Genomic DNA, 25,858 nt, shown 5'->3' on the forward strand with positions numbered 1-25,858 from the left:
TGTGTGTGTGTGTGTGTGTGTGTGTGTGTGTGTGTGTGTGTGTGTGTGTGTGTGTGTGTGTGTGAGCAATCACATTCCCTAACCGCTACCTCCTCATTAACTACATGATTGCAGACAAAATTATTGATAAGATCAGGTGTACTTTATTAATCCCAGGTGAAGAATGAGGGGAAATTATTGATATTAATTTATAATAAGACCCTGTTGCCAACAAATAATAATCAATCACACCGGTTATGTTTTGGTTGTTGACTCGCTAAACTTTCAGGCTCCTCCAACAAACCAACAAATACAAAAACCCTCCCTATTCATAAGGTATTTACACCCTGCGTATACACACATCTCTCACTGTGGACTCATGGTTTGTGCAGCTGTGATGCAGGTTACGGAGGGAGCCAGTGCGACCAGCTCCTAGATTTCAACATCCTCTACGTGGTCCCCAGTGGACAGAAGCTGCATTACGTCCTTATCGCCGCCATCATCGGAGCCGTCCAGATAGCGGTCATCGTAGCCGTTGTAATGTGCTTCACCAGGTACCCGCTGCTGGTTCACTCACTGCTAGCACAAGTACTCCAGTAGCTAATATTTAGCTATAATGTTAGCATAGTCATAGCATTAAGTGCTATTACTTTTAAATAATATTTATGCTTGTACTTTTCTTTATATCTGTTATTACAATGATGATTCATTAATATAACACATGGATACTGAGATTGAGAATGCAAGTGAAATATAATGGCATATTTATTAACGTAATCAAAGTTTTAACAGTGTGTAAGAGTAATAGAGTATGTAAAATAAAACAATCAACAGGACATATTTAAGAACGTTTGGACTAGTGTTCTGGGGCAGAAGAAGGCCTATATAATAAGAGTGTAATTCCTGTGGTTTCCTCTAGGAGGTGCAACAAAACCAAGCGTGGCCGGAGACAGAAGCAGCACCTGGGCCACTTCCCCTCGGGTACCTCCTCCAGGATGATGTAGCCGCTCTTTTTTAAAACCTTCCTCTTTTCTGACAAATCTTTCGTACCACATGGACAGAATTGCATTTGTATTACTTACCCATTTTGTGCCTCTTTGGTTTGTTTTCATTTAGCTTTTTCTTAAGACAAACCTGTGGCTTTTTCTCAAGTTTGGAAGGGGCCTTATTTTTGTTATTTTCTTGTCTTTTTTATATTTCTTTTATTTCTTTGCCTGGATGTTTCCAGATGGCCGTTCTCACTTTTATGAAGGTACTTTTTTCAAGTGGACTAAAAAGGGAAGCGTTTTGTTTCTATAGCCGTGTTTTCCTCCATCCTGTGTGCCACACAGTGACCTCAGCAGCTGATAAGAACACAAAGTTGGTCTATCAAAACAACAACTCTCAATATGGTCGGTTTTCTCATTTCCTGTTCGATCCCAGCCTACGCTTCCTGTTTGTGTTGTCCCGGGCTTGTTGTCGGGGCAACTCTGTGCTCCTCTCTGTGTGAGCGGGGCCACCAAAGGACATTTTGGATCCAAACCAGCGTTGGCCCCAAGAACGTCCAACAGCCTCGTGAATATGAGTGTATGTGTATGTGAGTATTCTTTGCTCCACAAAATTCAGTCACTCGAGTAGATGAAGTACGACCACTTACTCCGAGAGATGCCTACTGCTCTTCCGTTGTCATGGTAACAAACCGCCTAAAACGTGTTGGTATTCCAACTTTATCTGTAGATCAACTTTATCTTTTCTATACAAACAATTTGGTCGATGATGCATTCCAACCTCAATTGAAAAAGAAGTGTGGCTCTCTTTGTCTGATTAAGCTGGCTAGTAATCGTTTGTTTTTCTATGCATATCTATGTACACCCCTCTGGAAAAAGAACAACTCTCCAATTCCAGTTACAAAGGGTTGGTTGCCATTGTATTAAAGCCATAGTTTACCTGAAGAGGACCCTGACTGCAATTATGAAGCTTTGCTGCTGATAATACGAAACGTTCCCCATCATGCCCAAAGTCACAGAAGACTTGCTTCAGAAGTTGGTTGCTAGGAAAACAGATATTTTCCAAGGGTGGAAAGTTCCAGGAAAATGTTTTTCTTTAGTTTGTTTCAGTTTTTTTGTACACTCCTGAAAACCAAAATGCTGTTTTTACTACGACTATTAAGGTACAAAATGACATGTATAGGTTGTTGTTATTTTAATTTACGTAATTTTAAATAATGCCATTCCGGAAATGGGATTCAAATGTGTTTTTTGACAAGCTGATAATTTAAATGACTGTTCTTTTAGTTTATTTTTGATATAATTTCTAATGGCGATACGAAGTATCTATGTTGTTGTCATACTGTGGTTAACGGATTAGCTTCTATGCGGATTGGATTCTCATAAAGCATCTTAGCACTAATGCCTAGCCCTCATCTTTTAGTTTGGTTTGTAAATTATAAAGACCAACAGAAATGGTTCAGTGATAGTTAGATGTATCCACAAGGAGTTGATGTGTATCAATTTCATCTAAATGTACCAACTAAGATTGTGGCAGGTTCTCCTTATAGAATCATGCTATGCTAGCTAATTATTTAACACCACTCAATTCTACAGTTAGTTTGGGAAACAAGTGGTTATTGGTAGGCCTACCGCTTAAACGTAACACCTAGTTGAACTTTTCCCCCCTAGAATCCCGCTAATCAGCTAAACATTTATTGACTATTTTAACAAAAATCTGAATACTGAATGGATCCTTCTAGAAGCTGCTATATGCCGGTGGTGATTTGTAAACCTGCTGATAGATGGGGTTGTTGTTCTTGGTGGTGTGATGCTGCAAAGGAAATCCTGTTCCTCATTTTACTGTAGATCTTGGGTATTGCATGAGCCAGTGAAGTCTTTGGTTAGAGATTAGTGATGTAGTTGAGCTAGAATTAAATTATGTGTTCCAATAAAGTGTGTCATTTGGTGCATTTCATTATGAGCATATGTTTTCATATTTATTTGAACATTGTGTATATTTAGGCCAATTTATATTTGCTTAAATAAGCAAGGTTCATCAGCCTTCATATAAACGTTACTAATACTACTAATAATATTATTCAATAATAAAGACAAACAGAAGAAAAAGTCCTGTTTTCCTCAGCCCCTCATCAAAAGATAATCATATCTCTGAAAAAAAATAAGAAATTCTTGCTCCTTTGAAGTTGTCCGAAAAACATGAACATCAAGCAGAACTAAGTGCTATTGCAGTATGTTATTCTTCCCTGCCCTTCAGCAGAAATCGACTGGACTATTCCCGACTATGCGTAACCTTATGTGCGCTTTGTGGTAACCTCACTGTTGGTTTGGTTAGCCCCCAACATCTGGGGAGCTCCCACTGCAGTGACTTCAGAGAAAGAAAATGTATATCAAATAACTTCTTTGTAGATATTGAAGCTTTGAAGCTTTTGATATCAAAAAGTTTGTTTTAGTTTTTGAATAAACTCAATAAAATACCAGCTTATCTGATAAATTGCTCCGCATCCCAGTGAAGAAGAGATGGAAAACAAACGCACCCCAGGAGATCTGGGGTTGCTCTACCGGGTATAGGTGTGGTTATGAGGGTAAATATAGAAACGACGACAGCATAATTATAGACAGCAGCTGGTGGAACGGGTTTAGAAGGCTGGGCAGTCCCCTGCTGTATTTGATCATGTAACCCCCTTTGCACTTACACACACATGGGTGCACACACACGCATGCATTTGCAAACAAATACATGCATGTGCACAGTTACACACACACACACACACACACACATAAACCCCTCTTTCTCTGTTACTTTTTTTGTGTCTCTGTGTATTTGTTTTCTGTCTGTGGCCTTGGATAAATCCATCACGACTATCTTCTCTTTATCAATCAAATCCATCAAACCCCATGCTCTCTCATTCTCTCTCTCTCTCTCTCTCTCTCTCCTCTCTCTCTCTCTCTCTGTCTCTCTCTCTCTCTCTCTCTCTGCACAAGTACATGTACACCATGCAGACTATAGATTAATGTCTATATTACTCACAGTGCCATTGCCCTAATCATCGCCCAAATGCATGCACATGCACACATACAATATGAAGTTCATATCACCGTTCAAAAGTTTGGGGTCACTTGGAAATGTCCTTTTTTTTTTTTTAAAGAAAAGCACTGTTTTTTCAATGAAGAGAACATTTAATTAATCAGAAATACAGTCTATACATTGTTCATGTGGTAAATTACTATTTTAGCTGGAAACGACAGATTTTTTATGGAATATCTACATATGTGTACAGAGGCCCATTTCCAACAACCATTACTGTCACAACAAACAAAAGACAACACTGTGTTCAAATGCTTCATTGTTTAGCTAATCGTGTTAAAAGGCTAATTGATGATTAGAAAACCCTTGTGCAATTATGTTAGCACAGCTAAAAAATGTTGACTAAAAGTGTGAGTTTTCATAGGAAACATGAAATTGTCTGGGTGACCCCAAACTTTTGAACGGTAGTGTATATATATATATATATGTGTGTGTGTGTGTGTGTGTATATGTCTGTGTGTGTTTGTGTGTGTGTAATCCAACGCTGCATCTAGGTCCAGAGTCTTAACACCAGACTAACAGGGCGGCCCATCAGCACCACAGTCATTCCTGTCCTGCATCTGTCACCCCGACACAACCAGACTGGGAGTGCCTGGCTCATACTGGGAATTCTCACAGGATCTCACTAGGAATAGTGGGGAGAGAAAGGTGCAGTAGTGCTGTACAGCCTTGTATACAGTACAGTGCAGTACCAGGGAAAGTTAGTCAAATGTAACTCATTATTTAATGCAACCGTAATGAGAGATAAGTTATTTTTGAGGGGCTTGTGTGCCTTAATGGACAGGGCAAACATTCCAAAAGTGGGATGAAAGAGAGGGCATGACATGTAGCATATAGAACCATAGGTCGGATTCGAAACATCACGACAACATGAATACCTACATGGTTAGCACTAGCATGTTGAGCCACCAAGACACCCAGTGATAATTAATTTGAATGAAAGTGTGTGTCGAGCCTGACCAGTGGATTTGACGATAACATTTCCGAGTAGAACCATGATTTGAACCCTGGTTGTTGTGTGCTGGGTCATGACACCCAGTACAGTGGCCTCAGGGCCCTTAACCTTGGCACGCAAGCAGCAAGTCAGTGGAGTGCAGGAGAGACGAGTGATGGGAGAGTGAGAGTAGAGGACTGATGGAGGGATGGATGAGGAGTGAGTGAAGAGCGAAGAGAATGGGGGGGCTTTCCGGTCTTCTCCCAAACAGGAACAGAATTCATTTGACCCTCTATTTATTTTTAGCTTCAAGTGCCAGAGATCCCGTTTCAGGCTTTATCCCGCCTCACTCTCTTTCTCTCACTCCCTAGCTCATACTCCATCGTTAGTTTTTTTTCATCTTTCAAGTCGCTCAGTTTGTGGACTATCGTTACCCCTGAGTTGCCATGGACACATTTCTACAAAAATGTTGGACGTTTGGATTTTTTTAAGTTGTCTTTGAACAATAAGATAAGTTATTGATCGTCAGTTATAGTCATAAGCACAGACCAACATATCATCAATAAGCTATAACTGTCAACTGGGTGATGAAACTCAACACTCAACTCAACGAAAGACACTGTTGAACACTTGTGAAACACAGTCACCAGGTAGCTAGGTGGACAAACATGGGACTGGGCATCTGGGTCATCAGGGGGGAACAGACAGACTCTCCTCACAAACTCAAACTTTATCAAGTGATCCTTGAATGACACAATACCCAAATCGAACCCACTCTAACTCTGTGTCTATCTCTCACCATATCCCATTCTTCTTCTTCATCTTCCTCTTACTCTCTCTCTATTCCAGTTCTCTCCACCCCCCCCCCCCTCCCCAGCCCTATTAGGTGGTTGGGGTCTGCACTGAGCAGTGTCAGGTTGAAGCAAAAGTTTCAGAGGGTCGATCCTGTCTCCCTCTCCCTCTCTCTGTCTCTATCTGCCTCCCTGAGGAGTCGGCTCCTCTGGTCTCTCCTGTGGATCTCCTCCCAGCTCCTCTTCTCTGGGCCTCCCTGATGTCTTAGCCTTCCACCTGCTCCCCCTTCATCATCAGACCTCCTCCTTCATCCCACCCTTTGGCGTGGGTTTCTCCTCTGAGACCAGAACCTTCTCCAGAATCTTCTCCTCCTCTCCTCTCCTCTCCGTCCAGAACATTGGCTAGTCTTGTCCCTTTCCTTCCCCGACCCCCTGCCCTGAGACCAAGCCTCTCTAGCCTCTAGCGAGACTCACCCGACCCGGGCCGAACCGACCCGACCCCGACCAGACCAGGACGATGACGGAGAAGCTGGGCAGCGCGGAGGACGCGAGCGGCATCATGGCGCTGCTGGAGCGCGTGGCGGGCATCATGGACAACGTCAACGCCACGCAGCAGCGCATGGAGGAGCGCCAGCTGGAGCTGGAGACCACCGTGAAGAGCATCCAGGCGGACGTGGTCAAGCTGACGGGCGAGCACGCCGCCACCAGCGGCACCGTGGACCGGCTGCTGGAGAAGACCCGCAAGGTCAGCTGCCACATCAAGGATGTACGCGTTCGTGTGGAGAACCAGAACCTGCGCGTCAAGAAGGTGGAGGCCACCCAGGCCGACCTCCTGGCCAAGAACAAGTTCAGAGTGGTCATCTACCAGGTCAGAGCCGTTTATCTGTCTGCGTGTCTGTGTGTCTGTGTGTCTGCCTATCTATCTTTATTATAATTCAAAGAGGAATGTTTGACCGTTGTGTCCATGATCTGTCCTTCTTGGCTTGATGCAAAAGGGACCTGGTTTAGTGTTTAGTTTGAGCTAGTAGATTGAGCTTTTTTGCTGCAAAACATTTGAAATATTGTTGAGCAATGAGGGAGATGCCGGCTGGTATTGTGAGCTTGGTTAATTTTAGCTTCCCGTCCAACTGGTAGTGAAACGCTATAGGGGTCTCCAACTCCTACCAACATCCTAGTTCCAACGTTAAACAAGTTAGGAGAGGGATTCCTCTTCTGAGAGAATTGGCCATGGTGGACTTGCAGTCGAGTGTAGTCATTTCTGAGTTAAAAGAGTTATTTAACACAGATTTGATTTACCTGAGCAGAACTATCTAAATATTAATTTGCTTCAGGCTAGTGCTGAAATAGCTACGGGGCCTCTTGAGGTTTGCAGACTGAACACCCCCCCCCCCCCCCCCACACACACACACACACACACACACACACGCACACACACGCACACACACACACACACACACACACGCACACACACGCACACACACGCACACACACACACACACACACACACACACACACACACACACACACACACACACACACACACACACACACGCACACACACACGTGGTGGCTTCATTTTACCTTGGCCTTCGGAAAGCAGCTGCTTGCATATGTTGGTGACCTGGTTATTTTAGCCCTGGCACTACCCAGGAGGGACGTCAGACCCTCTGAAAGGCCAGCCCACAGATCTAGAGCACATAGAACAGACTTGTAACCTCACCACAATTCATTCATTGATCTCAGGGTTCATATACTCAACATGATATCCATGTTTGTTTGATATAGTGATGATAACAACTAGAGTTGTCCTTGACTAGTTAAAGGGGAATTGGTGAAATTTGACATTGATGAGCATTGATTGTAGGTTATTCAATTAAATGTTGTTACATAAGATTTTGGGTAAACCTGATTTTTCTTCAATGCCAAAAGCATGAGCATTCTCAGTTATTGTTTATTAGGAAGTCCACTATGTCCACTACTACACTGTGTAATATGCGTCAAGATTACACTTACACTTAAGATAAACAGTTCACAAGTTGCAATAGTTTAAAGACATAATATAATAATATAATAATAATATCTATCTATATATATTTCTTTCTATTAATAATCATTGCTGAGCAGCTAGTCAGTTTTAAATATAATATATACCACATTTATCCGTGCAAGTGACATTGCCAGCTGACACACCGGGTTATTCTGAGTGTGTGCATCTGAATCTCCAGCATCTCCTAATATAGTTTCCTAGTCTCTTGCACTTCAACTCATTTTCTCTTGTGTCTCATGCTTGTTAATTAAGTAACACAAGGCATGAGTCTAATTACGACACGTCAATAGGGGTTGAAGCTGTGCAGCCAATTTCGCCCATGGATAAGGGAATACCAAAGGTTATGTCACTGGTGGCAATACGTTGTCATGGGGATGTTATGATGTCAAGAAGATGCTATGATGTCACAACCGTTGCCCCTTGTTTTTATGGCAGCCATTGCTGGAAATTGTAATCGATTACATGACTACAAGATGTATTAGATGAAGATCTGCGGAATCTGTAGAAACAGGTGTGCAATGCAACGTTTGCTCTCTTGCATTCTGGTATACGTGATAGGTGGACACCATGACGTTTCATAGGCCACCCACAATAGTATTGTCTTGGTTTCAGTATAGGATAAGAGAGCTGGATATTCATATTCATATGCCCCTTCATATGCCTCAGATGATTGGCCTACTAAATCAAACAACTAAACAAATAAATAGGGAAATTCATCATCAATAAGAACCTGAACCTCGATGTGGACACACATCAATTCAGGGGTGTCTGGTCTGTACTAGCTACTACAAAGTTGTCTCTATCACCTGACTGGATTGGAGTCCCACTTTCTTGTCCCAAAGTCTGGCTTTAACTAATATTACATTAGTTATTCATAATAACTACGTGTCAACATGATTTCTTACCGTAACGATCCAGTAGGCATAATGTGTATTTCTATGTAGCTGAATCTACTAGTGTATATATTAGTATTATTAAATGACAATCTCTGTGTGTCTATATTATTTATTCTGAGATTGCTGTAAACAGCTACGTTTATATGTATACGTCACTCACGTGTAGGCAACTTAAATGTGAGGTCAAAATGCAAAGTGCATAGGCACAACCAGCTGTGACAGAAAAGCAATTTCTCATAGTAACTTGTCGGTAGGCATAATGGATTGTCTCCCCATAGCATGTTCAATGCCTCTGGTGTGTGTAGCTATGTTATGACTGCAAAGCATACAGTCAAAGTTTTGGACATATCGATGTTAGTATCAGGTGTAGAATATAGTGCCTAGGATGTACGTAATCATATATCCTGGTATGTTTCGTAGTCATTGCTCATGCTAGCTAGCTTGCAAGGCATGCTTCTCAAAGTGTTGAGACACATTGAATTAGTTAATACATAGAGTGACTATATATTCACCTTAATCATTAATTTTCAAGGGTTTATTTGAGAACATAGAATAATTGTTTTGGTATGCTACATATGGCTCAAAATAGAAGTGCTGGATGGAAACCAGTTAATCTTTAAGGTACATGCTGCCATCATCTGCGTAACCTGAACTCAAAATCTGGTTGCCCTCTATTATTAGAATCTTTGAGTCGGTGGCCCGCCTATTCTTTCCATTTCTGTTTTCTACCTCTGGAATCGTGGAAACCAAATGTTCATGTTATAATTCCCCAATAAAATAATTTAACATTCAACCAATCTGGAGTAGGCCTATCTGTTTAAGCTGCTAATAGTTAGCAATTATTATTATTTTTTAAGTATAAGCTAATTTCCTCAATCTCATATTGACTGAAGCAATTGTAGCCTGATTACCTGTATTTCATCTAGACAATGCTACTGCAAGCCCTGTATTTATTAGATAGAGCTGTGTCAGGGATTTTCTAGCTTGCTGGTGATATGTTTAGCTGTACATAGTAGGCCCACCGTGGCCTTGCACTGAGTATTAGAAACAGATGGTGCAGTGTATTTATAGAAGGAGAATTAAGAGCTGCAATTCTACTTCCAGTTAGCACCCTTAAATCACTGAAACCATGGATATATATATTATTTAAGATAGCTACAAAATAACCATTTTGACAAAAGAGAATGAGTTCAAACTAGTTCTTTATTTAACATAGAACTAGCTGCTCCAGAGGCATATTACATATAATCGTAAATGACTATCATGATAACCATCAACAATCTGATGGGACAAGTCACTTCCTTTGAGCATCAAAGGTCATATCTGCAAGCTTACACACAGAAAAATTAAACAGTAATTAGCCACACCTTCCATCAAGCCACTTAAACAATTCAAGGATGGCAAATGTTTTAAAAGGACCAGGGCAGTGAATACAGCATGGACTCTGCTGCAGGTAGACCAGGAGGATGAGACAAAGAGGCTTCTGAGAAGAGTGTTGCGAAACAACACCTGCCGTTTAACCATGCTATTGTCCTACTCACATGTTATTACCTGTCAATTAACATGAAGTAGACTGCACCGGAAGTGAAGTCGCTTAATTAACTTAGAATATGGTTGCAATCAATTATTAACTAATTGGATGGAAAGGGCATCAACTGCGGGATTTGCAAACAGTTACCTATTGACAGACCAACCTTTTGAAGAGGTTGTTCTCTGTGGACACATACAATTGCACTTGCCACTACAGGGTAAGGGTTAGAAATAAATTGGCCAATATACCAATTATAAATATAAATTGTAAATATACCATAATCCACACCAATCCTACATGTTCCACAATGAATGGAACCTGTTGGCAAGGGTTTTGTTCTCTAGCATTGCCTGGGAAATCATAATATAAAGCAACAATTGCTTTAGTGTTTTTTAAACATGCAAGCATGCATCAGTCAGCATGGCTCCTTAGTACCTCCAGTCATGACATCAATCAGAAAGAAAGTCTTCATAAGGGTAGTTGTTACAATATCTCCCACACTTCTTGTGTGGCCTTGAAAAGATAATCCTGATTCTTACAAGCACATCCACTGGTAGTAACTTGTAACTAGGGCAAATCGTAATGATCATATTATCTGTAACTGAATCACATGGTTTTGGATTACATTCTGGATGTGGCAGTTGGAAACAATTGAAAACATTCCAGGCTGCAGTGGCTCTTGGCCACCAAAAGCTTTCTGAGATGTCATGGCGACAAGATAGTTGTTGCATCTGATTTGAGCATGTGAGAGGAATCAGCAGAGGACTATAGTCTCACAGTGGTCTTTAGTTTGTATGCCTGTTCCAAAATCCTTTGGTTATGGACATTCAGGATAATGGCTTTGCTTGTACACCACACATGACATTTCCCAATGAATGGATGATTGACATTGATCAGCCATCAGTAGTCAAAGACATATCCTAAGGGTCTTTGCGCAGTGTCTCCAGAATATTAGGAAAACAAAAATATATGGTACGGTTCCTATCAGTTGCTCTCATGGCTGTGTAGAATTCACAGGTTCTGATGTTGCTTATGAAGGATCACATATCGCCTCAGTATCTACGTAATGTTTCAACATTACATACATACACCTACTGGCACTTTTAAATCCACCCTATCTCTCCCACAGTACCTCATGTTGCTTTGTTTTCTTTGGGCTTTTTTTCCCCTCCAGGGTGACCAGGAAGTGAAGTCCGTCGCCCCTGGCAACGAGCCCTCTGAAGCCAGCGGCGGCAGAGCCAGCTCAAGGGCCGAGGTGGAACCTGACAAATTCGAGCTCCCGCCGGAGTCAGACGAGGAGTACATGGTGGTGGAGGAGGCAGACTCCGCCTCCATCACCCGCGCCAAGAAGACAGGCCTGACCCGCATCGAGAGCTTCAAGGCCACCTTCTCCAAGGAGAACATGAGCAAGACCCGCGAGAACCTGGGCACCAAAGTCAACAAGCTGGGCGAGCGCATTGTGACGGTGGAGCGGCGCGAGAAGATCCGCCAGTCCGGGGAGCGGCTGAAGCAGTCTGGAGAGAGGTTCAAGGAGTCCATGGCCAACGTCCCCGCCAAGCTCAACCTTAAGAAGGAGCGGACAGTAGCTGAGGGCCAGGAGGGAGCGGAGGGAGGTGTCGACGGAGCCGTGCCCGTTCCTCCGCCCAAGGGCCGCAAGGGCAGCCCAGACAAGGAGGCCGCGGACGGGGCCAAAGCAGAGGCGTCCGAGGTCCCCATGTACGACATGAAGCAGCTGGCGTAAAGCTCAACGGCCGGTGCAACAACTGGGCGTTGTGTTTCCCTTGGACTATTGTGACGACAAAAGAGAGGATGAAAGTATGTGGTTTATGGTCGACTCTCCCTGGCCAAGCTTCAGAAATGATAATATTAAATTATCTATTTTTCTGTTCATTTCAAAGAAGCCTCTAGTTAGAAAGGAAGTGACATTGGGCCGGTTCAGACATCCGACTGGCAGCAACGGCAAGAATGGACACCCACTGAAGAAATAGGTCTACCATAAGGCGTTATTATTCTTTCGGACATAGTTCTAGTCTCTGTTCTGATATGTGTCTACAGTTGACATTATGGTTAATTTATTATTACTAAATATTTGTTAAATTTTTCGTTTACAAACTGCTAATTAAACAAATACCATAACAACAGAGAGAACGAGAGAAAGAAGCATCTGGACTTTGTCAAAGGTTTCAGTTGCTATTTGTTGTGTATGTTTGAACAATGACGAAATGTGGAGAGCTTTAAACAGTTCTAATGAAGTGTGGGTAAGTTATGATGGTATATGATGGGAATGTTTATTTTGTCAGGGGGCTGTAAAAGTAAAGTTTTGCACTCACAAAATGTGAAAAGATAGAATGCATTGGTTATTCCAGGTTGCAATTATACATTTCAAAAGCCGTACTATAAGGAATATATAGAGAACTCAATTCAATAGTTTTCTGAAAATTACCAAGATTAAATGTTATGGTAAAAATAATGAATACTAAGAATAAAGACTAAGAACATATTACATATGTAATGTGAAGTATCTCGACACTCTTAATATTGTTTTGCTGTATAAACAGCTCATAAAAATAGATGTCTAGAACTATATTGTTTATTAGAATGTTTTGAGTGATTATTTAGAGTTTGCATGAATGCATTTAAAAATACACAATAGTGAATATTAGGTTTAGGGTGTTTTCGGTCAGATTGAGAATGACAAATGATGACGATTATTATTTCTTAACCTTTTACCCAATGTTGTTTTTATGGCATGACACTGACTACATGGTACTCATTGAGGAACTCAGCAAGTTCTATATATATTTTGATTTTATTGCTTTTCAAAACCAAACCTATTGTATAAATGTCACTTCACTTCATCTTCAAATGTAAATGTAAATGTATCAAACTAAAAATAATTCTGATCTATTTTTGATTAAAGTAAGTAAGGAATTGTGATCTTTTCAAAGGCAAAGGCAGAGCTATTCTTACTCTGTCAAACTTGATCAAAGTCCAATGGACACAAGTGAAGTCTTCAAACCTTGATGCTGATAGTAGTAGCCCTCCGTTTCTTTAGGTTTGTATTTATTAATTTATTTAATAGTATATATTTATTAATAGTTGTACAAATGCAGCTTAGGCTTTCCACAGCAGGTAGTTTTTGAAAAATACAATAAACAGGTTAAACTTGGTATTATATGAAGGGTGACTAAAGATCCACCATTACTAGACTATGTGGAGAATTAGGAGTATATATGACGTATAATACTATAATATGTATTATCGTTTCCATGCAAGAAATTTTTAGTCTTGACCAAATTATGAAAGCTTGAAAAAGTAAAATCGATTAAAGCCCTTAAGTAAAATAGAGGTATATTATTGTTTTCAGGCTTCACAAAGGTTCAAATCAGACCTGAATTTTAATCTTTGTTAGTATTAGCATATAACAGATGTATATTTCAAAATCAGTTCAACACTTTCAGTTATAAATTATTCAATTAAATTAAATTATCAATTAATTATTATCGACACATACAAGCAATGTGTTGCGGTGCTACAGAGAATAAATACGATACGCACAAAATACATCCACACTGCTAAAATAAACGGCGGCAACACGGTAGCTCCTACGTTCGCCCCGTGGACGGCGCTGGCGGGCGTCCCCGGCGGCGTCACTTGCAGTCACAGAGCAGCGCGGTGCCCCGCAGTGTCCAGTGGTCTGGCAGCTGGCTGGAGCGCAGCGCCAGCGCGAAGATGTAGGTGAGGTCGGTGCGTCGGGGCTTCTTGTACACGGGACACGAGTACAGGTTCACGGAGGATGGCGCCGCCGGCCGCTTGCTGTCGGCCGTGCTCACCGCGTACACGTGCACCACGGGCAGCGGCGTGAAGAGGACCTGGGATGAGGTCAAAGGTCAGGGGGTTAGGGGGTCCGTCGAAGCATGCTGTGAGTGAATGATGGGGTGTGCATGTACACTACCGTTCAAAAGTTTGCGGTCACTTGAAATGTCATTATTTTTTTAAAGAAAATGAAGATAATGAAGATAACATTCAATTATTCAGAAATACAGTCTAGACATTATTAATGTGGTAATGACTGTTCTAGTTTGAAACGGCATATCTTTAATGGGATATCTACATGGGTGTATGGAGGCCCATTTCCAATTTCCAATTGCTAATTGATGATTACTAGAAAACCCTTATGCAAGCACAGCTGAAAACTGTTGAATAAAAGTGTGAGTTTTCATGGAAAACATGAAATTGTCTGGGGGACCCCAAACTTTTGAACAGTGGTTTGAGTTGAAAGGTTCTCGGTTCGAAGCCCAATATCCACAGTTTACCTGTAGACGTCCTTGAGTGAGATGCCTAACACTGACCTGGTCATTAATGAAGGAATTGTCAGACAGGTGTTGGCCTGTAAATGAACACACACACACACAAACAGAAACACACAAACCTTTTGCGGTGACTCAGTGAGCTTGATGTTGCGTTTGTCCCAGCCGGCTCCGTCCAGGAAGAGGCCGTAGATGTAGACTCCGCCCACATCCTCCGGGGGAGGGGACGACACATCCTCCCTCATCATCCGGGTGACGTCGTTGCCGAGGGCGACTGTATCCAAGGCCCAGCCCTTGGAGAGGTTGGCCCGGGTTGTCTCCTGACGCATGGCTGTCAAGAAACCCTGGACAGACACAGACACAGACACAGACACACACACACACACACACACAAACACCCACAGACATTCACAAACACGTCCACTCAAAGAAACAAACACAGACAATCACAAACATGTACACACACACACACACACACACACACACACAAATGCAGACACACACAAACACAAACACACACACATACAAACACACACAAAATAATTTTTAGTTAAGGTTGACCCTTATGATTTGATAAAACATTTGAGATCCTGGATACACATTGTTGCATCCCTGCACAACAGTTGTGACACCCTTAACAGTCCCATTTCAAGCAGTAGCTCTTGAGACAGCGCAGCTGGATGAGGCCCCCACGGGCCCACCCACCTGAGGGTTAAAGAAGCCGGTCAGCCAGAACTGGTGTGGCCGTCCATTGCTCATCCAGCCGCTGAACTGCTGGTTGCGGTCCAGCAGCTCTGTGAACCAGAAGCCCAGCGTGACCGAGTCCCAGCTGAGCTTCAGCCACAGGGCCGGGATGCGGGCGTCGTACAGGCAGTCCAGGGCGTCCCGCAGGGCCTCCGACATGATGATGGTGCCTGAGCAGTGAGAGGTGGACCAGGTTAAACAAACAATGCATGGAGGTCCAGTATGCTGAAGAGAGAATGCTCACCGTCTATCGCCAGTTTGAGGTCAGTGAGCGTGCTCCGCACAATGCTTATGATTCGCTGCATGCGACCAACTTCCTGGCGCAGAAAGATGTTCATTGGCTGAAGCAAACCCATCTTTTGGAGCTGGGCTTTGACCTATCGACCCAACATCGGACTCAGCGTTAATATGCTATTAATACGACGACTAGATACATGTTTTTCACCAGATTAAAGGCTGTAAAACATTTAAGGCAACTTAATTGCTCGCCTCATGTGGCACATAATCAGGTGGTAGCTTCTCCAGCATTTCAGCGGCTAGCCTCTGAACTGTGGCCTCCCTGGTTTCTCCAGACCCGCCCCCACTGTCCTTTGGTTGGATGTTGATGATAGTGCTGAGTGTCTGATTTGCCAGATTTGTCTGGTAGGTGATGTCGGCATTGGAATGAAGCCCAAACACCTTGGAAATGACAGATGAGAGAAGAGGTTTTCAGTAGTAGGTTGTGTTGTTTCTTTGTATTTCAAACAGTCTCATGATAAACTCCTACCATATTCCACAATACACTGCTTAAAAAAACATACATATTATCATCAACCATTTTAAACTTTCTTCAGATGAATAGACCTGATCAAATCCTCTCTCTCTTCTGACAATCAAATATTATGAGTGTCAGTAAAGATAGGGACTTAAGGTCTCTCTCGTCAGTGTATACAATCATGATGCCGTTGACTCCACCCAGTCTGTGGCTGAAAGCCACTGGAATGAAGCCAGAGCCAGAGGGGTGATAGACGCTGACCTCGGGTGTGTCCACTAGGGGCAGGGTCTCTATGTGCTGCTGGAAGTCCTGCACCGTCTTGGCCGAGCCAGGGATGCTATAGCCCTTGTAGAAGCAGAACTTGTCGGAGAAGGTGGTCTCACTGAACCACACGCGGGTGAAGGTGTTGAGCAGGTGTTTGTCCAGGTCATCCGTTACCCTGCCGCCATACTGGACCTCCCCTAGAAGACCCGTCATATTCAGGGTTAGTTGAGGGATTCAGGGATTCTCAGCTGGTCGGTAGTGAGGGCATCTCGAGTGTGTCAGATAGCACACGCTAAACTTTCATCTTTAGAAAGAAGCCAATGGAGTAACCAATGTTTCAACGTAAAGCCCCAATTGAAGAAGCTTGTGTTTGCTTTGCTTTGTTTTTAACAGCACATGAAGCCATTGTTGATTAATGCAATTTTGGCAACTAAATATTGTAATTATTTTGGGGTTGTGCCTCAATGACTAATGACGGACGTGATTAGTAGACAATAAGTTAACTGTTGATTTAATGTTAGATAATGATTATTACTGCATTAACTAATGTTATTTACTGTGATGGTTAATTAATATATCCTTAAGTTCAGTCCCTTATGTTAAAGTGTTACCAATGGGATTACCGTATTGATATATTGATAAATATTGAATATATTGCTTATTTCTCTGTACTAAATATCCGGGCCCTGGCTCATGGTATCTCCATGAGTGAGTCACAGCAGGCAAACCTTTAGGTTAGGTCAGACTCCAAACCATAACCACTACCCTGGTTGGATCGAGGCTCACCCAACATGTAGCGTATGCAGGCCCAGTTGACGCCTCTCTTTGGGTCCAGGTCATCCAGGTGGTTCTGGACAAACTGCATGCTGGAGTAGAAGTCTGCCTGGTTGAACTCATAGGGGATGTTCCAACCGAGAGGACCAAACTTACGACGCTCCTACAACGGGGGGGGGGGGGGGGGGGGGGGGGGGAAGAGAGAGAGAGAGCGAGAGCGCGAGCGATTGCGAGTCACACACAGATACAATAGGGCTTTTAAATCCAAATGCATCATGGCATTTTTTGTTGTTGCAGATACTCCGCCATTTCGTTGCACAATTTAATTTTAATTACAATTTAATTAGACAATTAACTACTAATGACCAAAGCACCACTACTACCAATACAATTCCTAGGCTCCTATACTTGAAAAATGGAGGTGATCAATGCGATCTAACGTCATGATGTATAATCCCTATACAATGCCTCTGCAATACAACAATGCCTCTGCATCTTGGGTGTGCTTGTGTGAGCCCACTAGAGCCCTCAGGTCATCATGGACTGGCCCCACTGTCTCACATTTCTAACTAAGCATGATGAGGCAGCTTTTAGTTTGTTTGCACCAGAGATCTGTTTTTATCTTCTTTAATCTATTAATGATCATCCTTTTCATGTTTTTACAAGCAATTTCTTCTCACGGTTTGAATGGCGTGGTATTAATATGGTCCTCATTTATATAGCTCTTTTATCCAAAGCACTTTACAGTGTTGACTGACATTCACCCATTAATGCACACATTCACACACCAACGGCGGAGTAAACCACGCAGGGAGACAGCCAGCTTGTCAGGAGCAATTAGGGTGAGGCGTCTTGCTCAGGGACACCACGACACTCAGCTAGGAAGAGCCGGGGATCGAACCAGCAACCTTGCGGTTACCAGCCAACCCGCTCTACCTCCTGAGCTAATGCCGCCCCTAGGGTGCTATATGAATAAACTTGCGACATGAGTTCTGAATTCAACCCATCTCTAGCAGCATTGCCGGCAGATAGCAGATAGCTGTATAGACAGGCAGAGAGAAAGACAGACAAACAGACAGACAGACAGAGAGACGGACAGGCAGACATACAGACAGACAGACAGACAGGAACCTGGACGGTGGTGTGCAAGAAGGCTACAGAGTACAGCAGATAGCTGTATTCATACTTTGCGGTCACGTGACTACCTTGGATACCTGGAGGGCAACAAAAGCTGGCAAAATGGCGACGAACAACGGCCAACCAGGGGAATTGCAGCCTTGCAGATTTCCGATACTTAAATCAATCAACTATTTAGACCATTTGTCACAAAATGTTAAAATTAGATACGAAGAGAAGATAAACATACTCGGAACTTGTGATCCATACACAGCACCCGCTGATGTAGGTTATTCATTGCTTTGAAGCTGGCAAAGACGCTACCGGACTTTGGAGATATTTACATTTATCTCATAGAGAATCCGTCACCTTATACCGCACAACTAACAATTAAGGACCCCCTCGAAAATGAGATGATACATCTCAAGGGGATATCCTTGAAATAAAGAATAAAGAACAACAATTGAAAGCCTACGGATGGGTTAACAACGCTGTCGTATGGGAGGTGAAAAACAGGAATATCTTCATAATCAAAGCAAAGGTGAATGTTACTATTCCACCATCCACTATGAAATGTCCCCTTTTGTCCGCAATTACATAGCCAATGTGGTCTTATTATAGCCCGATCATTCACTAAAATACACATAGAAAGATTAAAGCATCCAGCATATGATTTCAACAATGTGTGAGGGCAGGGATGATCACACAGTTGCTGTTACAGAATGCTGCGTGATCTAATCTGCACAGTGGAATGAGCGCTGGGCGGAGATGTTCGTGCATTTCAGAAGCAGGGAGATTCCGTACAAAAATAAATGTCTAATTTGTCAGTTTGCCGTGTGTATGCCTGGCACAAATGCTCCCGTTGAACTAATCTTTCCATCACGGCGGTATTTGGACTGAGAGGAACCTAAGGACCGTTCGTGTGGTAAAACTGGCGACGTCCTGATCGGGTTACGCCGCTTTTCCACCCACAGTATCAGCTCGACTCGACTGTCGCTGGAGTTCTTGCCCGCCAGCCAGTGGTTGTGACGTCACGTGCAAAGTATGAATAGAGAGACAGAGAGACAGACAGACAGAGAGACAGACAGGTACCTGGACGGTGGTGTGCAGGAAGGCTACAGCGTACAGCAGAGGTTTCCACTGCGGGAGGTTGGAGACCTCCAGCTGTTCCTGGGTCACGCCCCCATAGGTCCTCTTCAGACCAGCCTTCATCCCTGACCATGCAACACACACACACACACACACACACATGTTATGAAACGTGTGGAAAAAAAACACAAAAGTCCCATATTACATTGTTACAGAACATCATTGAAGCCACATGAAAAGAATGAAGCTATGGGAGAATGAATGAAGAATGAGTGATGAATGAGTGAATGAATGAATGTTTTACCAAGCGGAGGCTCATTGGTGAACTTAATGGCCGACTGGAGGAATGCAATGGGAAACCTTCAACACAACAGAACAGGTGTGGTTAATATGGTCCTCCATGTTGATTGTGTTGTATCAACACCCCCTTGTATACGAGGGATCATGAAATGGATAACTAGTCACAGTAATGATGGAAATAGTGATTTTACTTGGGGTGCACGTCGGTCGTGAGCCACACGCGGAACCCCACGTGTACGCTGTCTTCTGTTATTGCGGTGACGGTGTCCAAGAGTTCGTCCAGGAAGTTCAGACCGAGGTGGCAGTTCTGTAGGAGGAGCCAGCCACCATCTGTCATGCTGTGGGCCAATAGCCGGCGAGCGTGGATCTCCTGGCCCTGGCCCATTGAGATGGACCTGCATGGTGCCCCCTTGAGTTGGGAACAATTTGACAATAAAACTGATATTTTAAAATAAATTAGGAATTACAAAGGAATTAACGAAGAACATGAAAATTAAATAAATAACCCTTCAATACTATTTCTTTATGAATCATTTCAACAACAAAATATGTGTTTTTTTATACCATTTCAAAAATGTTTAGCAAGAAGTTTTTCAACTACTGTGACTATGACTGTCTTAAACATAATCCAATTCTTCATTCTTGACCCTTCCACCCCTTTGCCCTCTACTATCATCCCTGATTTCAGTCGTCCACCAATCCATCCACCGCGGCGCCTCCACCCCACCTTATTCCTGGCCAGCCTCTCGATGTTCTCCGTGGGGTCGGAGCCCATGGAGAGCAGACAGACCATGGGGGTCCTACTGTCGCTCTCGGCCCACATGGAGTCCAGGTCCAGCACCAGACCCTCCGCGTACTGTGGCCCCAGGGACTCAGCGATGTAGCGACGGGCCTGATGTGTGTGACACACACACACACACACACACACACACACACACACACACACACACACACACACACACACACACACACATTCAGAATGCACCCTTCATCTTATCTAATAGTGACCCCTTTTCAAATGATGTTCAAGTGATATACCACCTTTCAGACCACTTTCACCTGTGCTTATGAAATGGCTAATTTGAGATATATTTGGAGTTGCCCAAATGTACATTTACATTTAGGGGATTTTTTTTGGGGACGCTTTTATTCAAAGCGACTAACAACCATTCATTCACACATTCACACACCGACGACAGAGTCAACCATGCAAGGCGACAGCAGCCAGCTCTTCAGGAGCATTCAGGGTGAGGCGTCTTGCTCAGTGACACTTCGACACTCTGGGATCGACGGGGATCGACCTAGCAATCTTCTGGTTACCAGTCAACCCGCTCTACCTCCTGAGCTACATTCGCCCTCAAATGAATATTTTGGAACCATTTGTCCAAAATGGACTGGAATGTAGCGGGCCCCCAGCTGAGCTATGGTTCTGTCTGGACTGGATTGCACCGGGCCCCCAGCTGAGCTATGGTTCTGTCTGGACTGGATTGCACCGGGCCCCCAGCTGAGCTATGGTTCTGTCTGGACTGGATTGCACCGGGCCCCCAGCTGAGCTATGGTTCTGTCTGGACTGGATTGCACTGGGCCCCCACCTGAGCTATGGTTCTGTCTGGACTGGATTGCACTGGGCCCCCACCTGAGCTATGGTTCTGTCCGGACACCAGCTGCGGATCAGAAGGAGTTTCCTGAAGGTGTCGAGCAGTTCCTGGTACCCATCAGGCAACGGGGCGTCCTCTGGTGCTGATTGGTCAAACCAGTTCCTCCAAGCACGCTCATTAAGGTTCACCTGAAACCCCAGAGACACAAAATACACACATATACACACACACACACACACACACAATACAGTATATTAACAAATACATAAAACACACACTTTGACTCAAGATCTGGATCACACAGGCATTTATATGATTAATGCTATAGTACATTTGAAGCCTATTTAGCAAGATGCTACAGCTTCATGTGATGCAGCTCACTAGCCTATATTGCTAGATGCTATAGCTGTATGCTAAGAGCAGGCACCTGGAAGAGGAGTTGTGTGAAGGGGTGCAGGCTAGACAGCTGGACCAGGTTGAGCCAGGTCATGTCCAGGATCCAACGCCGGGGTTTAGGATCTACCGAGTTTAGGTCCAGGGAGGCCCCACCTGCTCAGTGAATACCTCACTATTAGCACCACACATGGTATACTAGAGAATTTAAACAAAATCCAAAAAAGAGAACACCCTCAACACCCAACAATCCTCAGGTCTTTACATTGGCTTCCCTCATCATCTTTAAGACACTCAATGGCCTGGGGCCAAAATACATCTCAGATATGCTAGTCTATTACAAACCTAACGGGTCACTTAGATCTACTGACACTGGTCAGCTGGTTGTGCCTAGGGTCAGGTCTAAGCAGGGTGAAATGGCATTTAGCCATTATGCTGTCCACTGTTGGATCCAACTACCAACATAAATTAAATCTGCTCCAACTGTAACTTATTTTAAAAATAAATTAAAAACCCATTTATTTTATATTGCTTTAAATTAACCTGTTGTTACTTGAATAATAATATATATATTTTTATTTGTTGATTTATATATATATATTTCATTCTATTTTATTTTATATCCCACCACTTCAGTTTGTTAACAAAACAACATTCTATTAATTATCAAGTCAAATTCAGAATCAGTGTGAGATTGGGGTTTGAACCAGGAATCCTTCAACTTGGGGTCACCCTCAAACCTATTTTCAGTTTGAGAATGTGTGAATGTTTGATTCTCTGTTTCTCGGTCAACCAGTCTTGTGAGTCGTTTTGCCTTTGTGCCTGTCTGTCTGTACCATGTGACAGGGTAAGGTGTACGCTGACCTTTGATGAAGGAGTGGAACTCGCTGTGGGAGATGTTGCCGGCCTGCAGGTCGGTCTTCAGCGCCAACAGCAGGGTGAAGAGGAGCTTGTCACTCTCATACAACCCCCTGGCAGTGTAACAGTACGCCTGGAGGGACCAATACAGGAGAGGATGGTTGAGTCGTGAGGGGAGTGAGAGAATGAGTTTATAGATTAGGAAGTTCATTATGTATAGTTAGTAGATTAAAGGTTTGGCAGGCAATTTATTTGAGAAGCTTTTTTTATTCTATTTATTGAGATTCTCTTAACAATCCCGACATCAAATGCTCTGACAAAAGAGAGAAAATAATATGGCCTCTGTGGAAGTGGCAGACCTGTTATATGCCCATCCGATTATATTATTCAGCACGAATGAAACGATAGGATGGCAAGGATGTGATACTTAAAAAATTTACCTTAGCTGCTTTATCCAAATTGCCAACCCTAGCTTTAAATTGTTGATTGAATTTAACTGAATTCAATCTGATTCTGTTTCCTAAGTTTCCTTTTATGATTCTGGATACTATGATGTATTTTTTATGTTGCGTACATTCAGTTAAATCTAAACAAAAAAAGTCTATAACCCTATCTTAAAAATTCAGTAATACAGATTCTCATTGGTCAAACATGATATACAAAATTGTTAACCTGATAGGTCAGGAAGTGAATAATGTTGCTGATGCGTTTGGCTGTGAGCTGTGACTTGGTCGAGTTCTCCATGGACGAGTCGAATATTCCCAGGAACTGTCTGAGAGAGGTCTGGTACATGAGGTTCACCAGAGACATCTCAACGATCAGGAAGTAGAGGATGCTGCCCCTTGTGGCCACCGGGCGGTACTCCTCCCTGGCCTGATTAATCTTCAGTTCAGTGTCTGCAGCGATGGTCAGTTTCTCACTCACCTGGGAACAAGAGGTTTGGAGAGGAGAGGAGGGGAGGAGAGGAGAGGGAGGAGGACAGGAAATAAAAGGACTGTTTTGTGATAGGGGTTGCGGGTTTTCTATAGCACTGTTCTGGAAGAGAAAGTCTAGATTTAAATCTAAATTTAGACTGTTGGTGTCTGAGGGCACCATCCAGCAACCAACCTTCTCTGTGCAATCACTGAATTTCTGCATTTATTCATGTGTAAAACATGAATAAAATATTCACTTCCTTCCGGAGTGCCCATGGGGGCTTAGTGAATGGGAGCCCTGAAGACTTGCATTACTAAAACATTTCCTGGGTTATGAAACCCCTAACCCTGGTGGTTGGTGTTTAATGTTCTCCCTACAAAAAGGAGCACCCCTGAACCTGAGACATTTTGTACTGTAGTTCACCACTTGCCAGGGATATATATATTATATATCTTTTTTTTTTGTAAGAAGAAGCTTATGTCAAATTGACTCACTCAAATGTGAGTCAAATAGCCTTTAATTGTCAGACTAACTATGAGGATTCAAACCCAAAAAAGGATCGGGAACCACTGCAACTAGACCCGACTGTGGCCAAGCCCTCCCCAGGGCGAGTGAATGCCCACAGTCGCCCTGCTGATGGTGTTGGTTGTGGTGGTGGTGGTGGTGGTGGTGCGGTGGGTGTACCTCCTGGGCAGTGGTCTGGGTGACTCTGAGGACCTCGATGAGGGACTGGTCTTCCACCAGGGAGCCCTCCGTGCTGGTCAGCCGGTACAGCAGCCGGTCCTCCAGCTCCTGCATCCTCCTCTTGTTGGCCGTCACCTCCTCCAGGAGCTTCACCCGCTCAGACTCCAATTCCTGGTGGAGGGGAGGAGCGAGGCAGGGAGGAGGAGGCAGGGAGGGGAGCGGAGCAGGGGATGGAAATGGATGAAAATGAGAATGGAGACTGACTATTCATGCATCTTATCTAGTGAAGGCTCTTCATTGACCTAAGCTCCTCAGTAACTAACTACAGACCTAGCTAACCAACCAATTAAGGAAACCTGACAAACTGACCAACAAACTAACTAACTCAATCACTCACTCGCTAATCAAATCATTAACTGACTAACAAACCAAACGAACTAACTAAGAAACATGTTAACTACCCAAACAAACTCACACAATCACTGAATAACTCATTACTTACCAACTTACTCACAAAATCACTCCTAGCTACCGAACACACTCAATTACAATCTCACTTCTAACTTACTAACTAACTTAGTAGGTCTCAGAGTACCTGTTTAACTAACCTACTGAGTCTCAGAGTACCAGACTCCCTCACTCACCTGTTTAACTAACCTACTGAGTCTCAGAGTACCAGACTCCCTCACTCACCTGTTTAACTAACCTACTGAGTCTCAGAGTACCAGACTCCCTCACTCACCTGTTTAACTAACCTACTGAGTCTCAGAGTACCAGACTCCCTCACTCACCTGTTTAACTAACCTACTGAGTCTCAGAGTACCAGACTCCCTCACTCACCTGTTTAACTAACCTACTGAGTCTCAGAGTACCAGACTCCCTCACTCACCTGTTTAACTTACCTACTGAGTCTCAGAGTACCAGACTCCCTCACTCACCTGTTTAACTAACCTACTGAGTCTCAGAGTACCAGACTCCCTCACTCACCTGTTTAACTAACCTACTGAGTCTCAGAGTACCAGACTCCCTCACTCACCTGTTTAACTAACCTACTGAGTCTCAGAGTACCAGACTCCCTCACTCACCTGTTTAACTAACCTACTGAGTCTCAGAGTACCAGACTCCCTCACTCACCTGTTTCTCGATGAGGATCACGCGGCCCAGCAGCTGGTCTTCCAGGCCTGTCTGTGTGACGGTGAAGTCCACCACGGCCGTCTTGGCGCTGACCTCAGGACTGTAGGCCGGGTTGGCTAGCTTGGTGGTGATGTAGAGAGAGAAGCCCTTCATCACGTCCACCTCCTTGTCCCCCACCTTCACCTGTAGGGGAGGGAGAGGAGGAGGAGGTTCCAGGAGGAAGAGGCAGACACAGAGAGGTAGAAGGGTAGGGAGAGGGGGAAGGGGGGAGAGAAGGGTGAGGAGGGAGAGGAGGTAGAAGAGGACAAAGAGGAAAAGGAGGAGCACGAGGAGGAGGAGGGAGAGGAGGAGGAAGGAGAATTCAGGACACAAACAGTGATGAAAGTGAAAATAAACAGAATCACCAGATTTTCTCACACCAAAGGGGATTCAGACACAGATACCGATTCATATACTGATTACTTTTTTGAGCCCAGAAGAAAGGATTTGAAAAAGTCGCTCAGCTCGAGCAAGAAACCAAAAGTAAATAAAATAGAATAAACACAACGCAGCAACCAATCAATAAATAAACAAATAAAATCAAAAAATAGTTTTTCAGATAGCTTTAGAATGTTACAGAATGCTATACCTAGCGTTATTTAGCGTTGCCATGACTCCAGCTGTACGTCTCGGC

The 25,858-nt window shown here is 43.5% G+C and overlaps 3 protein-coding genes across 3 annotated transcripts in view; 2 read left to right on the forward strand and 1 right to left on the reverse strand.

Annotated features, from left to right (window-relative positions):
• LOC311355759 (tomoregulin-1-like) overlaps positions 1-1,005 on the forward strand; it is a 13,023-nt gene extending 12,018 nt beyond the window's left edge. The window contains exons 10-11 of the mRNA XM_084475579.1: positions 372-533; positions 899-1,005. Of these exons, the coding sequence (XP_084331705.1) occupies positions 372-533; positions 899-983 (247 nt within the window). The 3' untranslated portion in view covers positions 984-1,005. The remainder of the gene's footprint in view (positions 1-371; positions 534-898) is intronic.
• A 4,901-nt stretch (positions 1,006-5,906) lies between these two features.
• cavin4b (caveolae associated protein 4b) lies at positions 5,907-13,189 on the forward strand. The gene is made up of 2 exons (XM_084475575.1): positions 5,907-6,646; positions 11,427-13,189. The coding sequence occupies exons 1-2, from the start codon at positions 6,296-6,298 to the stop codon at positions 11,991-11,993; spliced, it is 918 nt and encodes a 305-aa protein (XP_084331701.1). The 5' UTR covers positions 5,907-6,295; the 3' UTR covers positions 11,994-13,189.
• A 195-nt stretch (positions 13,190-13,384) lies between these two features.
• The window catches only part of dnah5l (dynein, axonemal, heavy chain 5 like), a gene marked incomplete at its 5' end in the record, with an annotated part of 93,279 nt that continues 80,805 nt past the window's right edge, over positions 13,385-25,858 (reverse strand). Inside the window, 17 exons of the mRNA XM_084474872.1 lie at positions 13,385-14,124; positions 14,685-14,906; positions 15,268-15,476; positions 15,551-15,683; positions 15,796-15,984; positions 16,322-16,521; positions 17,111-17,261; positions 19,307-19,428; positions 19,608-19,663; positions 19,795-20,012; positions 20,331-20,495; positions 21,240-21,389; positions 21,629-21,750; positions 22,459-22,585; positions 23,125-23,376; positions 24,052-24,222; positions 25,186-25,368. Coding sequence (XP_084330998.1) covers positions 13,903-14,124; positions 14,685-14,906; positions 15,268-15,476; positions 15,551-15,683; positions 15,796-15,984; positions 16,322-16,521; positions 17,111-17,261; positions 19,307-19,428; positions 19,608-19,663; positions 19,795-20,012; positions 20,331-20,495; positions 21,240-21,389; positions 21,629-21,750; positions 22,459-22,585; positions 23,125-23,376; positions 24,052-24,222; positions 25,186-25,368 — 2,892 coding nt within the window. The 3' untranslated portion in view covers positions 13,385-13,902. The remainder of the gene's footprint in view (positions 14,125-14,684; positions 14,907-15,267; positions 15,477-15,550; positions 15,684-15,795; positions 15,985-16,321; positions 16,522-17,110; positions 17,262-19,306; positions 19,429-19,607; positions 19,664-19,794; positions 20,013-20,330; positions 20,496-21,239; positions 21,390-21,628; positions 21,751-22,458; positions 22,586-23,124; positions 23,377-24,051; positions 24,223-25,185; positions 25,369-25,858) is intronic.

The sequence above is a fragment of the Micromesistius poutassou genome (genome assembly GCF_964030765.1).
Source record: "Micromesistius poutassou genome assembly, chromosome: 11".
Taxonomy (NCBI): domain Eukaryota; kingdom Metazoa; phylum Chordata; class Actinopteri; order Gadiformes; family Gadidae; genus Micromesistius; species Micromesistius poutassou.

What these genes read in the sequence shown, in the direction of transcription:
- cavin4b (XM_084475575.1), top strand. Translation starts at nt 6,296, where the DNA reads ATGACGGAGAAGCTGGGCAGCGCGGAGGACGCGAGCGGCATCATGGCG. An exon ending in TCAGAGTGGTCATCTACCAG is followed by an intron (nt 6,647 to 11,426) that starts GTCAGAGCCGTT and finishes TTTCCCCTCCAG; the next exon opens with GGTGACCAGGAAGTGAAGTC.